Below are 21,786 nucleotides of genomic sequence, written 5' to 3'. Positions count from 1 at the left end.
TAGAATTTGGAAATAACCACGATAGAATATACCAGGGTAGGAGTCATTTATACATTAAGCCACACGAATTTTATAAGTTGTCTACGTTGTGATATCACATTTATAATACATATTTTATTATAATTTATGACGTCACGTATCTTGGGTTTTGTGACCCCTATCTATCCTCTTTGTCACGTCATATTAGAACTTTATGAAGTCTATGGACCCTTCAAAATTGTGTGGCGCAATTTATGTACAACTCCTGATGGCGGGCCCTTACTTAGCGAAGAGTATTTGCAGAGCAGAATATGCTAGAATCGCTTCACCCTATAATATTTAGTCTGTTCCTGGGTATTATACACACGGCATCGGTATACAGGGTGAATCTCCATAAAGTGCACATATTGAAACAGGTAAAATTAAACCGCATTTTGTCGACAAAAAAAATATTAAAGTAAGTTCTTTTTTTTCATGGATCAGTAGGGCCTATAATTGGCATTCATTGTAATTTTTGTTTGAACATTATAACTCATTTAGTTCAAAAGTTATAGCGATTTATTTACTTTAGGTGCACAATTCCAAAAAAAAACTTCAAAAGGTCGTAAAACCCAAAAAAAAAAAAAATATTTTTTTTATTTTTTTTGTCGACAAAATGCGGTTTAATTTTACCTGTTTCAATATGTGCACTTTATGGAGATTCACCCTGTATAAATTTATCTTTATTCGATTCGCTTGATGTGTGTGTGTAAACGTGTATTTGTTATGTGCCGCATTTGCCAATATTACGCAATAAAAAAGCCAGTAGATAAGTAATCTATATACAAGGCTAAGTAAAGCCCCGCCATAAGCCGAATATCAAATATTCTTTAAAGATTCACTTCCGCTTCTTTCGCTAATCGTCCGGTACCTTTTCTATGCCAATAAGTTCGTCGAAGAGCGAATGATTGTCGGGGATTACGTGGGGTTCGTGTATAATTTGTCGGGAGAACTTCAACACCGCACGCGCAAGTTGGCCCACCGTCCATTTTCTGTCCACAAGTACTCTTACTAGTGTATCCAGCTGAAAAAAACATTACTTTAGGATCATTAAAGTAAGGCACAATTTTAATGTATGTATTTTATAAATAATTTGACAGATTACTTCGCTGGGAGAGATGGTGATATCGTATCTATTGTAATGCCGTGAATGTTTAATAGAACTAAGATGATAATTATGAAGGAGATGAGAGAAGGACTAGATCTAGGAATGGGTAAGAGTGGACTTTAAGGCTTGATTGAATTGATAGAAATTGTGTGATTATTATTATTGTGACAGGCTAAAACTGAATTAATAAAATACAGTTATGACAATGACAATGATGATGATGTCTTTAACTAACCTTGTTATGTAAATTCTTTAAAATACAATAAAGGATTTCAAAAACAAGTACCTAATATAGAATTGGTAATGCGAAAATCTAACGTCTTTACCTTGAATAACTTCTCATTCCCAAAGGTGTAATAGATGAGTGCGGGCACTCCAGCGACGCTAGCAGCCAGCCACTGCAGAATCAGCTTCAGCTGAGGGTGACCACGCTGCCGCCGACCGCAGCCCCAGTTGCCCGTAGCAACAGGTCTGCACGACCCTCCCGACACTATCTTGTACGCCAGCTCATTTAACTGATGGAATAAGAAATTCGTTAATTTTTTGGACTGTCTCGTGTAGTGAGATGCCATGGACACACTAATGTAGTAATACATGAGTGTTTGTAGACATACAAGTATGTGATATTAACGACATTATGAATAGGGTATAATTATGGAAAACTGTCACCTCACTACTTTAGATGTTGACCACGAAATGTAGGTATATCACACTCAATGGTAACTAAGAATACATCCCACCTTCTAGGCAGACTTATGGACATTAATGGGCTTCTGAGTGTACGGAAGAATGGAACACTAGAAATTATAAATATGTCTTCCATTGGGAAGATATGGACTTTATTATTTTGCCTGCGATATCTAACGTAATTTACAACTAGAATGTATCGTTGAACATTAAAATAAAGGGAAATATTTTGAATAGGCAAAAATTTGTTACAAAAACAAAATTAGCGTATTTCATTTTAAATTAATTAACTAAGTAGCGTTAAGAGACGTTAATACAATTTTATTTCTATAGATACGTAATTGGCAAAACTAAATTATTATGCGAATTGAACATCTTATTATTGAGCAAGTTTAGTGACTTACAACATGTTAGAGATAGGCTCACCTATTACCGTGTAAATTCTCGCGAGTCCTATGCTAAAAGATTCAATTTGAATGTCTTCTGAAACGTAGCGAAATTCATGAACACTCATAGTTTTCTTTGAACACTTTAAGCCATTGTCCGGTGTTAGATTGACGAAACATACGTGTTTTATGAAGTTAGACATCAACACCAAACCGTGCAACATAGTGACAAGTCCCAGCTTAAATGGAAGGATGGCAGAAAGGTGCAATAGGTACAGTGCGTTCGTTAGTAGGTCAGGTTGACTCTGAAAATTAGCGACAGACAAGACTGTGTCTGACCTTCGGTTTCTTTACTTTAATAGTGATGGGTTCGCATTCTTCGATCGTTTGCACGACCATGTCTACTACCCAGTTAAGCTTTTTCTTCCTAGTATTAGCTTTATTGGATTTCGAAGAACTAGTCTCTGTGGAGGTATTCAATGAAGTTGCGTTTGTAACCGGCTCTTTCTCTTCTACTGTAGCTGTTGTCGCCTCCGTCTCCTCTAATATCTCTTCCGGTATCGACTCTTTTACTTTACGTTTCTGTCAAAAATTGTAATCTATAAATTTGATACTTTAAGGTTTCTTCTCCACAGTTTGTTTGTTATTTTTGTTTGGCAATTACTTCATTGTTGTATCAGGTACATCGTAAGTTACAAGTTAAATTTGCATACTATAAGTAATTGGTGTGGTTATGGGACGTTTACATACTGCTCAGGATGCATTTTACTTGAAATAAGCGAAAATCTCATACAACTTACAATATACATCTTCAGGGATGTAGGATCTGTAGCCAGGTACCTAGTTAGTATAAAGTTTCAAGGTATAAGCCATGTTAGTAATGGTGTTCGAAACGCACTCGTCTATGGTGGTTTATTTACAGAATCAAGTTAATTTAAAAGCGTACGGAAATTTGGAAACCAATATCTATATTTCGCTCCTGTATCAGAGAAATACTGAACTCAAAATTCATGATTAAACATAAAAAGTAATGAATTAAAGAAGTGAAATAAAGAATAATAATTCGTGTAAATACTTTTTAATATGTTTTAGAAAATTTTTGGTAAAGAGGAAAATTTTTTCAGGAATAAATATATTTTTTGGATGGCATGGGAAAGAACAGGAATAAAGGATAACAGAAATATTTTGTAATTGCCTATAAGACAAATAAATAAATACATTAATAGATACGGCACATGAAACTCCATAATTTAATGGTTTCCGCCGACTAACGTACCAGGTGAGCAGCAAGGCGGTGGCGTTGTCGGGCGAGTTCGAGCGAGAGGGAGCGAGCTGCGAGAGCGAGACGGCGCGGGCCGATGCGATCACGTGACTCCCGCCCGTATAACTCAGCTGCTTCTGCCGACGCTGGGGGAGCGCCACTTGCCATGGACTCGCTTAAAGTACGCTTCAATAGGGAGCCTGCAAATCTAGCGTTGGGGGAGAGGTTAGTTATACATTAAAGTTTAAAGGTTCGTAATGATATATATTTTTAAATATACGAGTAGCAGACGAGCATGCAGTCCACATGATGGTATGTGTCTACTGCCGATCATGGACATCTGTAATCAACCCCAGATAAGATTAGACATGTGGTGACCACAGATGCGTCGTTACCTCTGAGGATTAACCACAACCCTTACCACACCCTTCAAATCAGAACACAGCAACGTACAATACTGTTATTATTAGGCAGAAATAGGTGTGGTGGTGCCGCCGGAGTCGAACCATAAAGGGTTCTACCACCTTCAAAGTAGAGTTACCTTGTAAATAAATTATGTTTTTACCTTATAACAGCTAAATCTCTGGAATCTAACTCTCGGTTCTTGTTTTCATTCTCATTGTCAACTATAGGATCATTCAGCCATTGGTTAAATTGTTCGTATACCTCCTCCAATTCCGATCTGAAAATATTAGTTTACAAGTTAGAGTAATAATATTGTTTGAATAAATTATTTATATTAGTAAGATAGGTTACATACGTATACTCAGTGCTGAAACTATATTTGGAGCTGTTTCCGGTGTCTTTTCTTCCAAGTATCTGATTTCTTGTCGGAGAGTTTCCATTATTAATAGTTTCTTTTTCTGTGAGAACGAATCCAACGGATCCGCCACGTTTGACCCTAAAATATTGGAATTCATTAAAATCTGGTTCGAAGGACCACAATTATTCTTGTCTTAGATCTTATTGATATTTTACTATAGTCTGATTCATAATTGGGTGTCCAAAATGTAAACAAAGGTGTTGACCTATCAAGAAAATACGTTAGAAATGGTAGTTTCTTATTTTTGTCGATATTAAAGTAATACAACGATAATAAAATAATAATCTAAATAAATTAAGATTAATTCACATTTTCTAATATTTATATCACCTCAATTTCGATCCCTACAGTAATAATAATAAAAAACAAAGTTTATGGTAGAAAATTAAAATGTGATAATGGTAACACAACCGAAATCCAAGACATTTCTTGTGCTGTCAATTTTAAGTTTCGTAACTGATATTATTAATAATTTTCGAGATTGTGATCGAACTCGAATGTTTTCTCGTTCACATAACGCGTTTGTTAAATTGTGTATATTTGTTAAATTTTCGTTTTTTGTTGAGTTTGTTAAAGTTTTTGTTTCATGTCAATTTTGACAGTGACATTTCTTTGTTTACATTTTGGACACCTAATTATGAATCAGATTATGTGATGTTTTATTGCAAGTTCTCTTAGTACTGTCGTTTTTTTTTTAAATATTGTCGTTAAAATAAATTTATGAATACTAGGTATGCTTTAAAATTTCCACGACGATATGATTTGTTATTTAATGATATGGAACTTGTAGATTCTACGTGAGGAAGGTACCTTATATCATTATCGTTAAGTCCAGCTCCAGATATGCTGATGCCGACAGCATAGCTCGAACTGTCAGTGGACCAATCTCCAGTAGTACTGGTCGTGCAAGATTGCTCTGCTTCCCTACGAAGAGCGTCCCGGAGACGATCAGCGAAGCTTAGACGTCGTTCTTCCGTAGACAATTCCTTCGAATACTGGAATGAGTTAGGACGAGCGCTTTCACCTCTACCTTCGTCTTCGCTTCCTGTAATCAGCAAATGATTATGGGCAATTGATCAAGAAGTTAATATCCATCTAAGTGCGGTAGGAAATAAATGTTCTTTTCCAAATCTTAGGACTTACATTAAATTAAATTTGTAAGAAATTACATGATCAATAAAAATAAATATAAAAATGCTGACTGCAAACCATTGATAAGTATTTCAAAATTTTAAAGTGGTATAACTGATGACGTCACGCGTCTTATCATACACTTAAAGTAAAGATTTATTTACGATGTTTTTTTTTAAGAAAGATATTGTGATATCAAAACTTACCATAGTCAAAACTATCATTGGCACTGTGGTATTCGTCATCGCTAGAGTTACAACTAGAGTAGAGGCTGTCTTCTTGAGCTTCGAGGTTTGCAAGCGCTGGACTTCTGGTCACAGGCAGACATTCTCCAGAGGATCCCAGTACAATGAACCTCCCCCGACGGTTGTTTAGTGTACCAGCGTCAGGAGACAGCCAGCATTTCCGTTTCGATATTTCTACACCTGGAAGAAACATTCATTATGTCGTACGTATGTTTATCGATGTGCGTCAATGAGATAAAGATCAAAGATAGGGGCACGGTAAGAGTGGAAATACATTTGCTTACAATACCATATTATATCTTAATCTGATGATATGGGATGTTTAGGTAATACCATGGTAACACAAACTTAGGTATCGTCTATTCTGGGTTCCTTCCCAGCATTTCTATCGGAGATAATTTATAACACGATATATGCTAATTTGCCATGAATGACTCAAGCGATATCAAAACATATCACCATTTTTTTTCTCTTTCTCTGTCTGCAGCAGTTTCTATGCAATTTTCATCTAGTCTTATGAAGTCTTATATAAAAATCATGTTTATTTACTTGGATCGCTCAAGTTGAGGGTAGCTGCACAGTAGTTGAGCGGAGAGGGACTTCTGCTGTTGTAGCTGTTGATAGTGCTACAAGAAGACGCTTGTTTTATCATGACGGTAGCTTCCACTTCTGGTGGAGTGTTGCTCGTTGATTCACCTGTAATCGATATCATGCAACTGTAATTTAGATTTGAGTAGTAGAAATGGTGATCATACATTTTTGAAGCAAATTTTGCTGGTGAATTTTTAAAACCATCGGGATTGGGCCGTTATTGAAGATAGTAGAGCTCTTTGTGGTTCTATTAAGGCTACATTGTCGTCACATTTCAAGCTTATTTTAAGTAAGTAGTGTTTGTGTGCTCTAGTGTTCGGTTTGAAAAGCAGACTTACTACGTGTTCTAGTTTAGTTTTCAGTATCGGCAACGCACCTACGACCATTATCATAAAAAATCTTAGATAACTATATTTGGAGTTAGTTACAAATATTCGTTATCTCTAGTTCATAATTACTTGTACATTTACGTCTACGAGAATTTTAGTTTCCTTTCATATCATAACGTACCGATTGGTGACAGTCGTCTTTCAAGCTTCTGATTTTCGCGGCTCTTCATAGGCGTTTGTTGGAAGGCGAGGAGACATTTGTTGAGTTCTCTGAGTACATTGTCTTCTTCCCACTGGCTTAGTGGCAGTGCACTGTAGTCCTCCGCGTCCATTAGACAAACGGTAATCTGAAGAAGCGAGATCTTTTAATGTTTTTCATATAATCATGATTTCATCTACATTTGTACTGTCATTTCTCTCTGCATGATTTATTATCGCCAATTTTAGAGTAACGTGTTACTTATTATCTTGAATTGTTTTTATGTGTAAGAGTTTGTCAATTTTTATTTTATGTATATATTTTAGCTGTCTCTAGAGAAGAGTACTGTATGTTACTAAGAGTAGGTAGGCTTGTCTTGTGGATTCGTGTTATGTATAAAATTTAACACTATTTATTATAATGTCTTGTTAACGACGAATTTTGAAATGGAGATTTTTAACGTACAAATTTAGTTACTATTATTCAGATGCCTTATGTCTTATTATTCATTATCATTTTGGTCGAGATTAGATTTGACTGTACACGGTCCAAAATGGCCAAATGCACTACTGTTTTGACATTATTTATATTTCGTCCTATACCTACCGTCTTGGGTTCGGAGAGTAGTTCCACGTTTGGTTTTTGTTTTTTGTCGCTAATTCTGCTGAACATCCTGACGCCTTCTACTTTCAGTACCTCGTTGTCTTCCAACGCCTCCACGCTTAGCATCGCGGGTAGCAGTTCGGGCATCATAAACATTGACAGCGATTCCTGTAAACATAATGGAAATTCAAATGAATTTTTATATCAAAAATATTTTAAATTTAATCTCTAAAAGTGAATTCAACTCTGTTGCTTAAGTTGGTATACAGTTCGATAAAAATATTTTGCTAAAGGATTTGGAAATGTCCCCTCTTCTCATATTTACCTACGCTCGTAGTTACCTTTACATACATTTAACAATATGAGATTTTTCGAGTAGTATTTAAAAATAATATAGTCGACAGTAATCTTTTTTTAAGAACTTGGCTGACCCGCTTCCGCGTGTCTAGATTTTCGAGTAGCGGTATGTTTTTAATCAGATTTTTTTATTGATTTTACGGTCAATCTTACTTATATGCATTTGTCTTATGTTTTTAATTAAAATGTTTACCTGAGAGTCACCGTCGATAAGGGTATCTCCACCCACCCTGCTGGTAGCGAAACAGACCCTGATAGCCTCGTCGTTCTCGCAGCGTTCCGGCCGCCCCTCGTGCCGTACTAGTAGTTTGCAGAGTGGCAATGTGCACTCCAGCCAGTCTTCTATCGTTAACCATTGCTTTGACGTCATTACCTTCAAAGGATTTACTAATTTTAAATCAGAATGTTCCAATTGAAGCTCCTATACTTCGTAAGGGAACAAGTAAAGCTTGATATCTTCAAGAAGTGGCCTTAGACATGCAACCGTTTCTACTAAATATGTAAACAAAGCCATATTGTAGCCAGAAAATTCCTTTTTGCTAAAATGCAACGAAGTAAGATCCCATTGCAATGGTGGAGTAGTATTTTTGAGGTGTGAGTTCGAGCATTCTGAGCCTATAAATATTTAAATGAATGCTAAGCATAAACATTATATTATGTAAACTTTTTGCCAGTAAATCATGTGTAAATCTTACTATTCAAATACAAAATAAAACATAGTTATTTATACTCATTTAATCTCTCAATGTTAATGGATCGAACTGGTATCAATCAATTCACATCGTCAGTTGCGTCATTGATAGAAAATTTGTACATCGAATATTATGTAGAAAATAAGTGCGGAGTTACGTACTGAAGTCTTCATTTGTTCTGTTCTGTTTATTTACTTTAGTTAATATGTTGTTTTACACATTAAGAAATATTCAGAATAGTTCCAGTTGAATGCGGAATTAGTTACGCTGGACATAATTAATGAATTACGTTTTATTTCTTCATAATTTCTATTTATAAAAATAGTGTATCTTGGTAGCAATGTACGGTAAATTTTCAAAACATAGAGAATTGACAACTCACATTGATTGAAAGATCGCAATTCGTACATGATAAGTAGGTTTAACATACCTGTCTACTTAATTTAATAGATCCTTCACAGCTATTCTTATCCAACCACTCAAAGTAATGTAGTAAACTTTTTAATTTATTCCTTTGGGATTTCCTGAAATCAGTAAAAGTTAAAATTATTATAATAATAATTAAACGGTGGGTAATTTCGTTATAATAGACAAAGTAGATACCAGACATGAGGTTTTTTATGTTATTTTAAGTGGTCACTGTGATCCATGGACATTTAAAAACAAATTTGGATTGAACAAGAGGTCTTCATACGTAAATCTTATACATGTTTTGCTACAGTTGTGAATTGTGTTGGGATATTTATAGTACATTATAGTGACTGTGTACTTTACTATTAAATAGACCACAGTAGAACGAACACTACTCATATAAAGAAGAAATATAAAGTGGTATGGTATGTAAGTACTACTCGTATGTCAGTTAATTCTCGAAAAAAATTACCAACTTCAAATTTAACGATAATCACTTTATACACCGGTCTTATTAGTAGCACCAGTAGGTAAGTAAGTACATCTGATTCCTGCTAATGTCGATGGTTTATTTTAATAAAATAAATCTAGGTAGGTATTTACTTATAATTATAATATGTTAAAATGAACCTAAAGATTTTTATCTTTTCATAGGGTTATTTAGATTATATCACGATAAGATTTCTATGTCATGGTGTATCTTTAATAGTCGTTTATCAGGGGTGCGGTTACTTACTCCAATTGGTTTAAAATCGATATACGATATAAAATCTCTGTAATGGTTAATATCCATTAGGTATTAGGGGCATATATTAGGTAAATCGATATCACGTACATATAGGTATCTGTCGTAGCTATAGGATCGGTTAAGTAAACTAGAACGGTATAAGCCGAATTTGACCTATTTAAGGGTAACATAGGTACCCATATTTTTATTGATTTTCACCTCGTTCTAGCAGATTTTATAATTAAATTATACGCTTATCGCCTGAGGCGCCCAGGGTCAGACGACCCTAATACTTAGCACGAATCGCGTTTGACCGTTAATATAAGTAATTTGATTAAGTAGTTAGGTATTTTGTTTCACTGTTTTCAGGTATTTATTTTCGCGTGTTAGTTAGTTTCCTACTTATTTTAGTTAAGTAGTTCGAAAAAAATAAAATTGGAATAGAAATACCATAGTGTTTTTTAATAAATGCTATCAAAAATAAATCAGTCACGCGAGCGATGTTTGATTCACTTATTGGGATTAACTTATCGGTATGTATAAATAACTAAAATTAAATTAAGAGCTCTTTATTTTTGTTTCGCGTGTAGAGGTAACCTAAATGTGTTGATAAGGTATATATGTAGGTACAGTAAGTACTTGTGTGGCATATACATAATATATAGGCATAATGGAAGCCCCAACGACAAGTTGAGCGAGCAACGAGTGCCGCTAATAAAATTAATCGAAGTGTTTTTGATTTGAAGTTGCAGAGTTCAACTTCAAATGGATTGGTCTTCAAACATAAAGACTCTTCAGAGGATTAGAAAATGGCAGTTTGACCACTAACTCATACCTACCATCGACGAACAGAAAATTATTGAAGAAGAGAAGAAGTTATTGAGAAAATAACAAAATTAAGATTAAGTGTACGTAAATACAGTGTCATAAATACCTAAGGGCAATATTCAATAATATTTACCTGTGTAAATTCTTAAAAAAATGCGTAAAATTGAAGTCTTGTAACGTGGGATGAGTTTTGAGCGTCCGTTTTGGGAAAGTTGAAAAGAATGCATGGGCGATGAGAGAGGATATAAAATTGTAGTCTAGTTCTGTTACGTCACCTGTAAACAAAAATATACTTATAAAGTAAGTAATTCAATATGTACCAACTAAACATATTTGAGTATGATTTCAATATAAATAACGAATTTGAATGTTTGAATGAAGCATTAGTATAAAATATTGTAGATACTGTCAAAGTAACAGGAAGTTTACACTAAATACAACATTAACAGCAGTGTAGACTTAAGTATATTGGCAAGGGTTAGTGCAATTACTTTTAAGGGCAAAGTTAGAAAACATAGGCCGTGGGGTGAGCGACCTCTAGAGTAGTCTCATTAGGTATGCCTTCAGGGAGCTTTATTAAGCGCGTAAAGTGCGTTGCTGTTATTTTTACCGACTTCGAAAAAGGTTATAGAACTTCTATGTTCGGAGGTATGTATTTTTTCCTTTTATGATGCGTGAGGCTACAGTCCTCATATCGATTGAACACCAGAAGGTTCCGGGTTCGACGCCCGGTCAAGTAAAAGCCGTCAATCTAACTGAGGCTTTTTTAATGAAGTGGAACTATGAACTGGATACTTACTTTGTTGTTGCAAACTAAACATAAGTCCTTTAGGTGGCCGCCATCGCTTTAGGTGAAGCGCTCTGTTCACCATGATCCTAATGGTGTTGTCTAAGAAGTTTCTTCGTTCTTCTTCAGTCATTTCTTCATCAAAAAACTGTTCTAGGCCTTTCATCAAGTCAGGATCTTTGTTGTCGTCATCTGGATCTATTCCTATACTGTTGTCGAAATAACAAAATTACAATTAGGTAAGGTGCTTCAAAATTATTTTAAATTTCTATTATCAAAGGTTACTCTGGTTATAGTAAATATTTTTAGATAATAATCTCCTATCAAGTAACAGGTAAGTAAGGTTTAATTGTTTCTTTGAAATATTAATGAACATCTCGAAGTAAAGATCAACAATCTATTTAGAGCTATTCCTTTTACATTAATATTTCATAGAACGATTTGAAAGGGTAAATTTCTGGAAGGTCTTTGTGTTTTGTGTACCTATTTATGGAATAAATAAATTTGGTTTAATTAATGTTTGAATTTTACTTCTTCGTTTATACTATGTATATTGTTTCATTACTAACTTGCACATATCGTGTATTTTCATCATATTGGCAGTCAGTTTGCTTGGTGATGAGGCCAGGTTCAGGTGTTTTAAATGGCGCTGCACGGAGGGCCACCAGGGAAGGTCAGAGGGTAACATTACAAGAGCCATTCTGAAAGAAAAAATACAAATATTATTCGGCTAGTTATGGGAGCTGGGCGTCGAGGAAATAATTGCAGTCTATTTCGCGAACAAATTAAATTTTTATTTAAATTTAACACAAATTTTACACAAGTTTTAACAAAAATGAAATTAAAAAAATAAATTGATGGGATAGGTCGAGTCACTTTCCGCGATGGAGGTGAACTGATTCCATGGTGGACGGCCACCTGTACGTGGGACGGCCACCCGCGCGTGGGACGGCCACCTGCGCGCCTCGTCAGCGTTGGCCGTTCCGCGAAGGCCCGATGCAGCGCAAGCACGATGCAGCGTGAGAACGGTGTAGGGCTGGCGCGATGCAGCCTTAACGTGTAGGGCTGTCGCTTACACGTAACTTCTCCCGCCCCAGCTGAGCAACTATTTGCCTACGTTTAGTGCAAATATTGCGGCCTTCTTGTCCTCTCGATTGAGGTCGGTGAAGCAGAAGCGATCTGGTCGGCGATGTGTCGCCAGGAGTTCTTCTTGCCGGCGCCCTCGATGCCGGCGCGCAGCTGCGTGCGCATCGCGATGATGCGGTCCACTATCAGCTCCACGTCCGGTAACCACTGCTTCCTGAGGTCAGGCGCGGTGAGGATCTCCTGCACGAGACATGCGCCGTGCAGCGGCGGGCTGGAGTACATGGTGTGCACCATTATTAATGAATTTCGGGTCGAAGCCGGTGGGTTTGCGGGCACACGCGTGAAGCAGGATTTTTCGGGGGTTTTGGAGATATCTTAGTTGCCCCACATGGGCGTGGGCATCCAGATCTCCTTTTTCCTCGCATAATGCTTCGTGATGAATTCTAGGCGTAGACGGAGGGTGCCAATGCGGGACAATGTAGTACTAGCTCCATCTCGTACTTGCACATCGTATTTCGGATGTAGCGAGCTGAGCAGGGTTCCCCGACGTCCGGATCTCGTTCAATGGTTCGGTTTCCCGTTTAATAGCGATAGTCCGAAACACGCACAAACCGGGAACTTTTGATTGCGCCAGTTATGGGTTCTGCGCCACTTATGGGTTCCTCGTTTAATTGCGATAGTCCGAAACACGCACAAACCGGGAACTTTCGACTGCGCCAGTTATGGGTTCTGCGCCACTTATGGGTTCCTCGTTTAATTGCGATAGTCCGAAACACGCACAAACCGGGAACTTTCGACTGCGCCAGTTATGGGAGCTGGGCGTCGAGGAAATAATTGCAGTCTATTTCGCGAACAAATTAAATTTTTATTTAAATTTAACACAAATTTTACACAAGTTTTAACAAAAATGAAATTAAAAAAATAAATTGATGGGATAGGTCGAGTCACTTTCCGCGATGGAGGTGAACTGATTCCATGGTGGACGGCCACCTGTACGTGGGACGGCCACCCGCGCGTGGGACGGCCACCTGCGCGCCTCGTCAGCGTTGGCCGTTCCGCGAAGGCCCGATGCAGCGCAAGCACGATGCAGCGTGAGAACGGTGTAGGGCTGGCGCGATGCAGCCTTAACGTGTAGGGCTGTCGCTTACACGTAACTGGCTTAAAAATCTGCTATAAGTGTTAAATATAAAATATAATTCTAATTCGAAGTATTTTGATAATAGTAGTAGGTAGTTATTATTAATCTACTATCTACCCACCTTTAGGTCCACTAATGGACGTGATTTTTTTTCAGAAAGACACTCAATTAGTTTCTCGACGGATAAAATGTGAATATCTAATGTAAATAGTAAATATTTATTATATGAATAGTATTTCTTTAAAATAAATTGATAATTATTGTTTCTTTCTTTTCCTTTTCATCCATGATCTTTCCCTAGAATACGGTTTTCATTGAAGTCCTTTTAAACTTATAAGTACGTAATGTACGTCTTAAACTGACGTGTTAAAGAGTGGCGTGTTAAGAAGGGCTTAATTATTAAGCAACGAAAAGTTAAAATACAAAATCCCTTCTACACTAGTTTACTTATACATAAACGTAAGTCGTTATTTAATACCAAGCGGGCTGCTAATAAGCCAAACCCAAAGATCGGTTCAATATGGCTATTTTCATTTATAGCTTCACAAAACAAGAATTTAATAGAAGCACCGAAGAGGACAAATTTAGCCGGTTGGCATCGAGTGTTCGTCCGCCGGCCGGTGCATTCGTGGCTTCGAACTTTTCGAGGCCTGTTTGACATTTATCCTCTGACTGGTGTTATTAATCTGTGAAATTTAGTTGTCAAACGTTTCGGCACAGCTGTGTTATGTCAAAAACAATTTAATTAAGTTGTCATTGTCAGTAAGTTCGTCAAAACATTACAGAGACTGTTTTTTAATTTAATTTTTAAATCTTAACTAAATAATATTCATACGCAGAATTTTATTACAATCATATGAAAACGGTGACAATTATGTAAGAAGCACAAAGTAGTTTAAGTGTATAATGACGTTTTTTTATTATGTTTTGTCCGAAATAGTGGTGTAAAGTTATTCGATAAGAAGAATAATATTATCAGTTACGACTATCTGTTATCAACTCGTTTTTGGTCGTGTTCTTTAATTTGGGAGTCCAGTCGTACGTGAGACGCGATCGGAACACATTTGTAGCTTCTGTGTGAACCGCAATATCAAAGTCCACGCGAGTCAAAGGTCAGTGTTCGTAAATAATAATGACGAACAAGGCTAAATTATTAAAAACTTTAATTTTGGGAGCTCCAGCGTCTGGAAAAGGAACGATATCGTCTAGAATCGTAAAGAAATACAACGTCGAACATGTGTCCAGTGGGGATAAGTTACGAGATCACATAGAAAAGCAGACTGAACTGGGAAAGGAGGTTAAAAAGTACTTGAATGAAGGTAAGCTCGTTCCCGATGATGTGATGATAAAGTTCATGATCACTGAGTTGAAGAAAGTAGACAATAAGCCCTGGTTGCTTGATGGCTTCCCGAGAACAATTGGACAGGCAAATGCTCTTTGGAAAGTACAGCCGGTTGATGTTGTTTTAAATTTAGTGGTGCCATTTGAAGTGATCATTGACAGGGTGAAGAACAGGTGGGTTCATCTTCCGTCAGGGAGAGTATACAATATTGGTTTTAACACACCAAAAGTTATGGGTAAAGACGATGTGACTGGTGAAGATCTGGTGCAGAGACCTGACGACAAGCCCGAAGCAGTACAGAAGAGGCTGGAAATATATGAAAGTGTAACTCAACCAGTTATTGATTTTTATAAGAAGAAGGGTATTCTCAAGGAATTTGAAGGGCGCACCTCAGATGAAATATGGCCAAAAGTTACAGCTTACTTGGATCCTATTCTATCTTAATTTATATAAGTATTAACTATTTTTCAATCAATTATGACGATGATGCTATCCAAAATGACAAGAAATCATTTCTGGTTCAATATAGAAACGTTTTCAAATACAAATCACAAGAGACATGTCACATGAGAAGTGAATAGGATAAGGGAAATATTTTTTATATTAGATAAGAGAAATTTTACACTTATACTATAATCATTTACATACATATTTACAAGGTGATGGACATCACAACTGACATATTTATCTTTTATATTTGGGTTGGGATCTAACATGTTTATTTTGTGACATATCTTGTATGTATGATGCAATGAGAGTTAAAATGTGTGCATGTACTCACATATCCATATAAGAAGTTAGACTTCTATGGCATATTCAAAATAAAAGTGTATTCAAAGAATTTTTGTATGTACATGAAAGTAAATAAATATCAACACCAATGTAACATATAAATAAATTATGTTGTACAGTGGCATGCGCAAATTCGACTTTCACAAAAATGTATGTGTTATATTAGCTCGCCAACACTCTGATCTGTTTTTCGTATGTGGAAACAGAAGTATAACTTAAGAAAGAAGTAGCACAAATCAAGGCACAATTTTAATATCATACTTCTTATTTTAGTTTAAATGTAAGTGTTAATAATGAACTATTGTTTCATGTAATGTTAATTAACTATTTTGACTAATGTTTGTTCTATATGTCCTATTTAGATTGCTTTATATTTAATATGTGTGTACTCTTTTAAACTTGTTATTGTTTTCCCCGAATTAGTTAGAAGACTGGATTAAATAATGACATTTCTTTACATACATATGTTGTTTCTTATATCAATTTGTCTATGAATTTATGCCGATCATATTATTCATGTTTATAATATAAAACCAATATAGTTCAAGTATATTGTCTTCCATTAGATAGTTATAGTGGTAGTCTAATGTAACAATATATAAATTATATGTCAGTCATAGCTTTTCTTGCTATGGGTGGCTGCGATCCCCATGGATATATTTAAATAATGAATTTAGTTTTCTGCCCTGTGTGGGTGTTTATTCTTGTCTTTGTGTGTGTCTGTGGCACCCAGGGATTCCTTAGGTGCAATGAAATGATGATGTTATTTTATTATTAATTTTTTAGAAGTTTTATGTATTTTCAATGTTTTACTTTCTATTTTTATTATTGTACTTATTTCCTATTTATGTCTTTAATGTGTAGTCTGTAATGCCAGTGGAAAAAATTATGGTGCAATTATTTAGATAAATACTACATTACTTGTACAAAAATGTTATATGAGTGCCATTTTTAGCTATAATACCAAAAATGTGGCAAAATATTCATAATAATTGGACATAATTTTAGACTTAATTCTATTCACATATATGTCCAGTATTTATTACAGGGTGCTTCAAATGTCCATTAATTTCCTAGTTTGGATTATTTTCTAGTCAATCTTCTTTTACCTTATCTCCCAATGTCTACGAATTTTATGTACCTATATTTCGCAGCTTATAATCATTATGTTACATATTTTAATGTCATTCCTATTTTGTAAAGCAGCTTGTATAACAAAATTAATGATGTAGAATGAAATAGTTATTGTAGTAAAGAAAATCCTTGTATTTTATCATCAGACACATTATGGCTCTTCGTACATTGGAAAGCTGTATTTATAATCGTGGGTTTCAGCTGTCGGGCGGAATAGGTCCCCAAATGCTTGGATTTGTAATCTCCCCGCCTGCTAAAATATCGAACAAAAGCATGTTGATAAGGCTTTAATATAAATGATATAATACGATAAACGGTAATTCCTAAGATTTTGCCGTCCTTAAAATATGCTGGCCAAGGCAAACTACCTTTTCCACCCCGCCAAACTATACCTAATTTTGTAACGTATTTTCCTAAAATTTCTTGTGTGCATATTAGAAATTAAATATTGTTGCTTCAATGTTAAAGGAAAATTCAGGAAACACACGGGCTTTAGTCATTTATAATTTTGTAGTCTCCCTTTTTATCGTTTTGATATTTTTTACCTTGGACAGTAAAGGATTATATAAGAATCAAGATAATAATACTAATATTAAATTTCAATTTTCTGAATTGATATGTAAAGAAAATTATACTATTTTCCTTCTCAATTAGATAAAACTACAGTATTGTATGCGGTTTCAGCAACTTGTTAACGAATCCATGTTTGTATGTTGAAAATTTATAGGTATTATGTGAACATATTTATTATACATATTTATAGTAAAATTGATTAATTGTTAACTATATTGTACTGGGTGTTTTAGAAGATAAATACTTTGATAGATGGTGTTGCAAATGTAATTAGAAATGGTGCCTTAAAATATATACAATTAAAAATGTTACTGTTGTTTCTTGTAACTAGTTATAAGTAGATTTTAAAATTATACATTCATTTCACAATCTTGCAATTTCTATTGGTCACAAAACCGTTATTTTCTTTATATGTTTGTTGTAGAAACATACTGGTATGACCGCATGACCAGTATTTTAAAGATCCTCTGTACTTTTTATGAGTTTGTGTATTGGGTAGGTACATTTATATATTATTTGTTGTAGGTATTTTGTTCATATGTTTTGTTTAAATTAGGAAATGAAATAAAGGTTCTAATTTGATGATGGATTTTCAATTTAACACATTAAAGTACCCACTCCAGACTCTAATGAAAAAATAGAGATGCGCCGAATGGTGGTTTCACCGAATAATCGAATACCGAATAATATTCGGTTTAACCTTTACCGAACCGAATATTCGGCCGAATTATTCGGTTTACCATTTATTTATTGTTAATTTGCCAATTATGTGTGTTCATCCACACTTTAAAATGTTGATTTGAGTTTTAAAAATAAATACTGCGTTTAGGTTTAAAATAAATGTTGACTATACTAACTATAGATTAAGTAATAAATGTGTTAACTTTAGCTTTCAACATAAATATTGATTTGAAATTTATTGCCTTATTTTATTAGCTTTAGTCAACATATTATCTCATAAATGATTTGAGTTTGACTTATAATATAACATAAATCTTATATAAGAAGTTTTGTGTTATAGTCCTGTACCATGCCGTGTATACAAGAAAATAGAAATACTCGAACCGAACATATTCGGCACTAAAACTGAATAATTCGGCCGAATACAAATAGCAAAAAAGATGCAACATACCGAATACCAAACGAATATTTGGCACATCCCTAGAAAAAAATTAAACAGATCACAGCCGAGTAACAAAGATTATAATATTCATAGTTTAAAATTGAATAAAATAAAAAAAAAAAATGAATTTATCATAAAATTAGTTTCCATACTTATATAACACTAGCTGACCCGGCAAACTTTGTACCGCCTCAAAATCTATGTATCAAATATATTTCATATAAAATATAGCCTATGTTACTCGTGGATAATGTAGCTTTCGAATGGTGAAAGAATTTTTAAAATCGGTCCAGTAGTTTTTGAGCCTATTTATTACAACCAAACAAACAAACAAAGTTTTCCTCTTTATAATATTAGTATAGATAAGTTCATAAAGTTAAAAACACAGAATGATCAAATCGTTGTTGATCAAAAAATATTCGATCAAATGTCAAAGTACATTTGAAAGTATTAATTTTTATTCTCATTCATATGTTTTCGTTTCATTACTGATGAAATTATTAAATGTTTTAAAATGACACTTAAAATATAAAAAATAAGCAAATGCCCGTGTGTGAATAAATAATTGAACATTGTAGGTAAACATCGTAACACTCCGTGTGATAGGACGTAATCCTTACATGACGATCAACTTTTCAACCAATTCAATCAATTCTCGTTTCATTGTAATAAAAATTTCATAGTTTAATTTGATGTTGTCGATAATGTGAAAATGCGCTCTCTGTACACGTTCAGCAATGGGGAGCAAGGGCAGATGTCCTTCATGCCAGCCCCTAGCTACGAAGATAGCAATACCTAGTGATTGGAATGTTTATTTATTGTAGTTCAGCTCCTGAGTATATAATGTAGCCTCGAATATATCGTATGGAGTTTCTATTGTAACCAAAGAGAACATCGATATGCTAGATTAGTATTTATATACGTTTTATGAAGGAAAAAAAAAGCGTACTATAAACTAAGTGATTATTTGACTGACAAAACGGTGTGGTCTGAAGTAGTTCCAGCTCCACATGTACTATTAGGTTAAGTTTAACATTGTAAAATCCATTTTTTTTAAAGATGTGTGTTATGGAGTTTCTTTCGCCGCTTCTTCTCCATAACGAAACACCTTGTGAAGTGGTGGTAGTTTTTTGTGTGGTGGTTGATTTTTTTTTTTTATTTTGAAAAAGTAAAAAAAATGGGTGCATACTCCATTGACCTAGTAACAAAGCATACTCCTAATGATAAAGTTTCCAGGTTATTCTTTTATAAATCAGTTTACTGTGAGTAGAGCAGTTGGAAATATACCTACACTAAAATATTACTAAGAATTTATTTATTTTTCTATGGAGTAAAAGGAGTAAGAGACTAAAAGTTAGGCTGACTGACTTATGATGATAGGGTCTACTAAGATACTAGTCACCGACACGCACATCTAAGCCATGAGCGTATTAGAAATCAATTATCACTTATTCATTAATGGTATGATAGTTCTTCATAAAGTTTGTAAAAGTGTGTGAAATCTAGGTACTCATTCGAATTTGGTCAACGAGCTGGATTGTAACCTAAATCTCATTTTGAGTGGAAAGCTGGGCCCAGTAGTGGAATAGTAATATAACTACACTATTTTTTAAAAAAATGTTGGTCATTGACAGTGAGATCGTCAACAGCAGCCGGGAAAATTGTGTCAAGGAAAATCAGATTTAATGGATACTTGTTTTACTACGTTATAGACTAGCTTATACAAAATTTATGATCAGAATAGTATAAAAAGATGATACAAGCGGTCTCACCTTGTTTGTAACGGTGCGTCGTAATAAAAGGGAACAAAAACTTTTTGCAAACACTAAATAGTCACTTTCGCCTCGCGGCAAACGGTTTTTTTCTTTCGCACTTTTTTCATGGTCTACACGGGAGTCGATCACCTAATTTCTTCAGCATGTAGAATGTCTTATTGCTTTATTATAGACAGAAATAGTATGACTAGTGAGAGAAAACCCGAGTCGGTTGCGGGCGAGACGCGGGCGCGCGAACCCCGTTTTATTTTTAGCTGCTTTCGTGCATAGGCGCTGAAATTAGATTGTAAATAAAAAGCTTGGGTTAACAGGAGTCGTAGTCCCCGTTACACTCGCACATTGGGTCACATTTTACAAATATTCCCAATATTTAGCGTGTCAGTTATTTGACTATTCGTTAATTAAATTTATTTTCGGAAATAATAAGAATTTCCTCTAAATTACACTTTTGCTATGTGGAATGTTTGGTTTAGTTATGTTCGTAAATAAATTAATTTGTACAATGTTTTTATTGTAATTTTAAATGGAACCCAACCCAACTCAATTAAAAGTTCTTAGTCTTTGAGTTTATTGCAATTGGTAAAATGATTTCGAGGGAGAGAACACTAATTCCATATCCAGCGCCACGGCAAAAGGGTATTTACATTTCCGGGTATTGCGATATTTTATAGGTTCGACTAATATACTCATAGTTAGGAAGAGGCTCACATGTTGATGGAAATTAGTGTGTATTATTTGAAACAATTTCGCGTATATTTTTTAGGTTATATGTTCGGCGTACATAGAGTTAGCGGAGACCCGACGTGCGGCGTCCTCGTCGGGCCGAATTACACTGACGCTCTGACTTTCACTGGGGGGTGACTACCCTGGCCGGCTGTCGCGCCACCCGCGGGAGTGACGTCATCGGGCGTCGCGTCACGACCACGACGCCGCACCGTACTCCCAAGGCTCTATACCCCATCCCCTGACCCCAACTCGTGAAATGTCGCGGAGGCTCTTCGTACGTGTTACGTAAAGTAAAACATGTAAGTATGAAATTACGTCAACACAGGCGTCATTTCGAGAGTAAATGGCGTGCGGAAGCCTCAGAACCTTGGACCTGAAGTTAAGTTGGGCTGGCATACGATCCTTAAGTTATTAATTTAAAACCTTGCAAATTAATTATTATTGGATTCAATGAAAACATATTATGTAATATTTTACTGGTACTTGTAAATATACTGAAAAGATTGATGAATTTTTGTCCGTACTTATATTTAATAACTTTTGATTTATACGTAGCTCATGCAAATACAAACAAAAACAAATTTTCACCCCTCGTTCGCACTCCTGGGGTGAGTTTGTTACTTTACTGCGCATGCGTGAAAACCCCGCCACCCCTATATGTCGTTTTCAGTCACACTTTGTTGTTTCACTTACTTTCCAGATACTACAACTTCTACAAACTCCTAATATCCTAGTACCAGGCCCGCCCGTGGAAATTTGTTGCCGCCCTACGGAACACTTTTGGGCGGTTTAGGGCGGAGTGCGTACACGCCCGAAATACAGTAAAGAAAATCTTGAGCATTTTCTTTATACATGTTCATATTGAGAAATAAATTTCGGCTTGAAAAAAAATGTAATTGAGTAAATAGAAAATA

At 35.3% G+C, this 21,786-nt stretch overlaps 3 protein-coding genes across 5 annotated transcripts; 1 reads left to right on the top strand and 2 right to left on the bottom strand.

Moving 5' to 3' along the window:
- Window positions 1-694: 694 nt before the first annotated feature.
- LOC140747339 (uncharacterized) lies at window positions 695-20,564 on the bottom strand. 3 transcript variants are annotated; one of them, XM_073079730.1, is made up of 17 exons: window positions 20,144-20,564; window positions 11,753-11,884; window positions 11,196-11,392; window positions 10,530-10,671; window positions 8,861-8,954; window positions 7,932-8,111; window positions 7,385-7,549; window positions 6,761-6,926; window positions 6,209-6,355; window positions 5,621-5,839; window positions 5,094-5,328; window positions 4,221-4,361; window positions 4,026-4,142; window positions 3,476-3,668; window positions 2,539-2,781; window positions 1,453-1,641; window positions 695-1,042 (listed from the first exon to the last, which is right to left on the bottom strand). In XM_073079730.1, the coding sequence occupies exons 2-17, from the start codon at window positions 11,881-11,883 to the stop codon at window positions 875-877; spliced, it is 2,727 nt and encodes a 908-aa protein (XP_072935831.1). In that variant the 5' UTR covers window position 11,884; window positions 20,144-20,564; the 3' UTR covers window positions 695-874. The 3 variants fall into 3 exon arrangements, with proteins under 3 accessions (XP_072935831.1, XP_072935832.1, XP_072935833.1); XM_073079731.1 differs by lacking the exon at window positions 20,144-20,564 and adding an exon at window positions 13,529-13,552; XM_073079732.1 differs by lacking the exon at window positions 2,539-2,781 and having other exon boundaries at window positions 20,144-20,555.
- Window positions 11,898-12,575, bottom strand: LOC140747343 (aspartate aminotransferase, mitochondrial-like). The gene has a single exon (XM_073079736.1). It carries the CDS (start codon window positions 12,561-12,563, stop codon window positions 12,303-12,305), a length of 261 nt encoding a protein of 86 aa, XP_072935837.1. The 5' UTR covers window positions 12,564-12,575; the 3' UTR covers window positions 11,898-12,302.
- Window positions 14,009-17,830, top strand: LOC140747342 (GTP:AMP phosphotransferase AK3, mitochondrial). The gene has a single exon (XM_073079735.1). It carries the CDS (start codon window positions 14,540-14,542, stop codon window positions 15,191-15,193), a length of 654 nt encoding a protein of 217 aa, XP_072935836.1. The 5' UTR covers window positions 14,009-14,539; the 3' UTR covers window positions 15,194-17,830.
- Window positions 20,565-21,786: the final 1,222 nt, after the last annotated feature.

This window comes from Epargyreus clarus, unplaced genomic scaffold (genome assembly GCF_041222505.1).
Source record: "Epargyreus clarus isolate Ecla_fem2 unplaced genomic scaffold, WU_Ecla_fem_2.2 ptg000014l, whole genome shotgun sequence".
NCBI lineage: Eukaryota > Metazoa > Arthropoda > Insecta > Lepidoptera > Hesperiidae > Epargyreus > Epargyreus clarus.
This window is presented reverse-complemented; position numbering and strand designations above follow the sequence as displayed.

Bases quoted from the DNA above. Each gene is read 5' to 3' on its own strand.
- LOC140747339 (XM_073079730.1), bottom strand. From the start codon at position 11,883: ATGGCTCTTGTAATGTTACCCTCTGACCTTCCCTGGTGGCCCTCCGTG. The intron at 11,393-11,752 runs GTTAGTAATGAA...TTTCGACAACAG, and splicing joins AAAATACACGATATGTGCAA to TATAGGAATAGATCCAGATG. The intron at 8,955-10,529 runs GTAAATATTATT...TACTGATTTCAG, and splicing joins TTTTTTAAGAATTTACACAG to GAAATCCCAAAGGAATAAAT.
- LOC140747342 (XM_073079735.1), top strand. From the start codon at position 14,540: ATGACGAACAAGGCTAAATTATTAAAAACTTTAATTTTGGGAGCTCCA.
- LOC140747343 (XM_073079736.1), bottom strand. From the start codon at position 12,563: ATGGTGCACACCATGTACTCCAGCCCGCCGCTGCACGGCGCATGTCTC.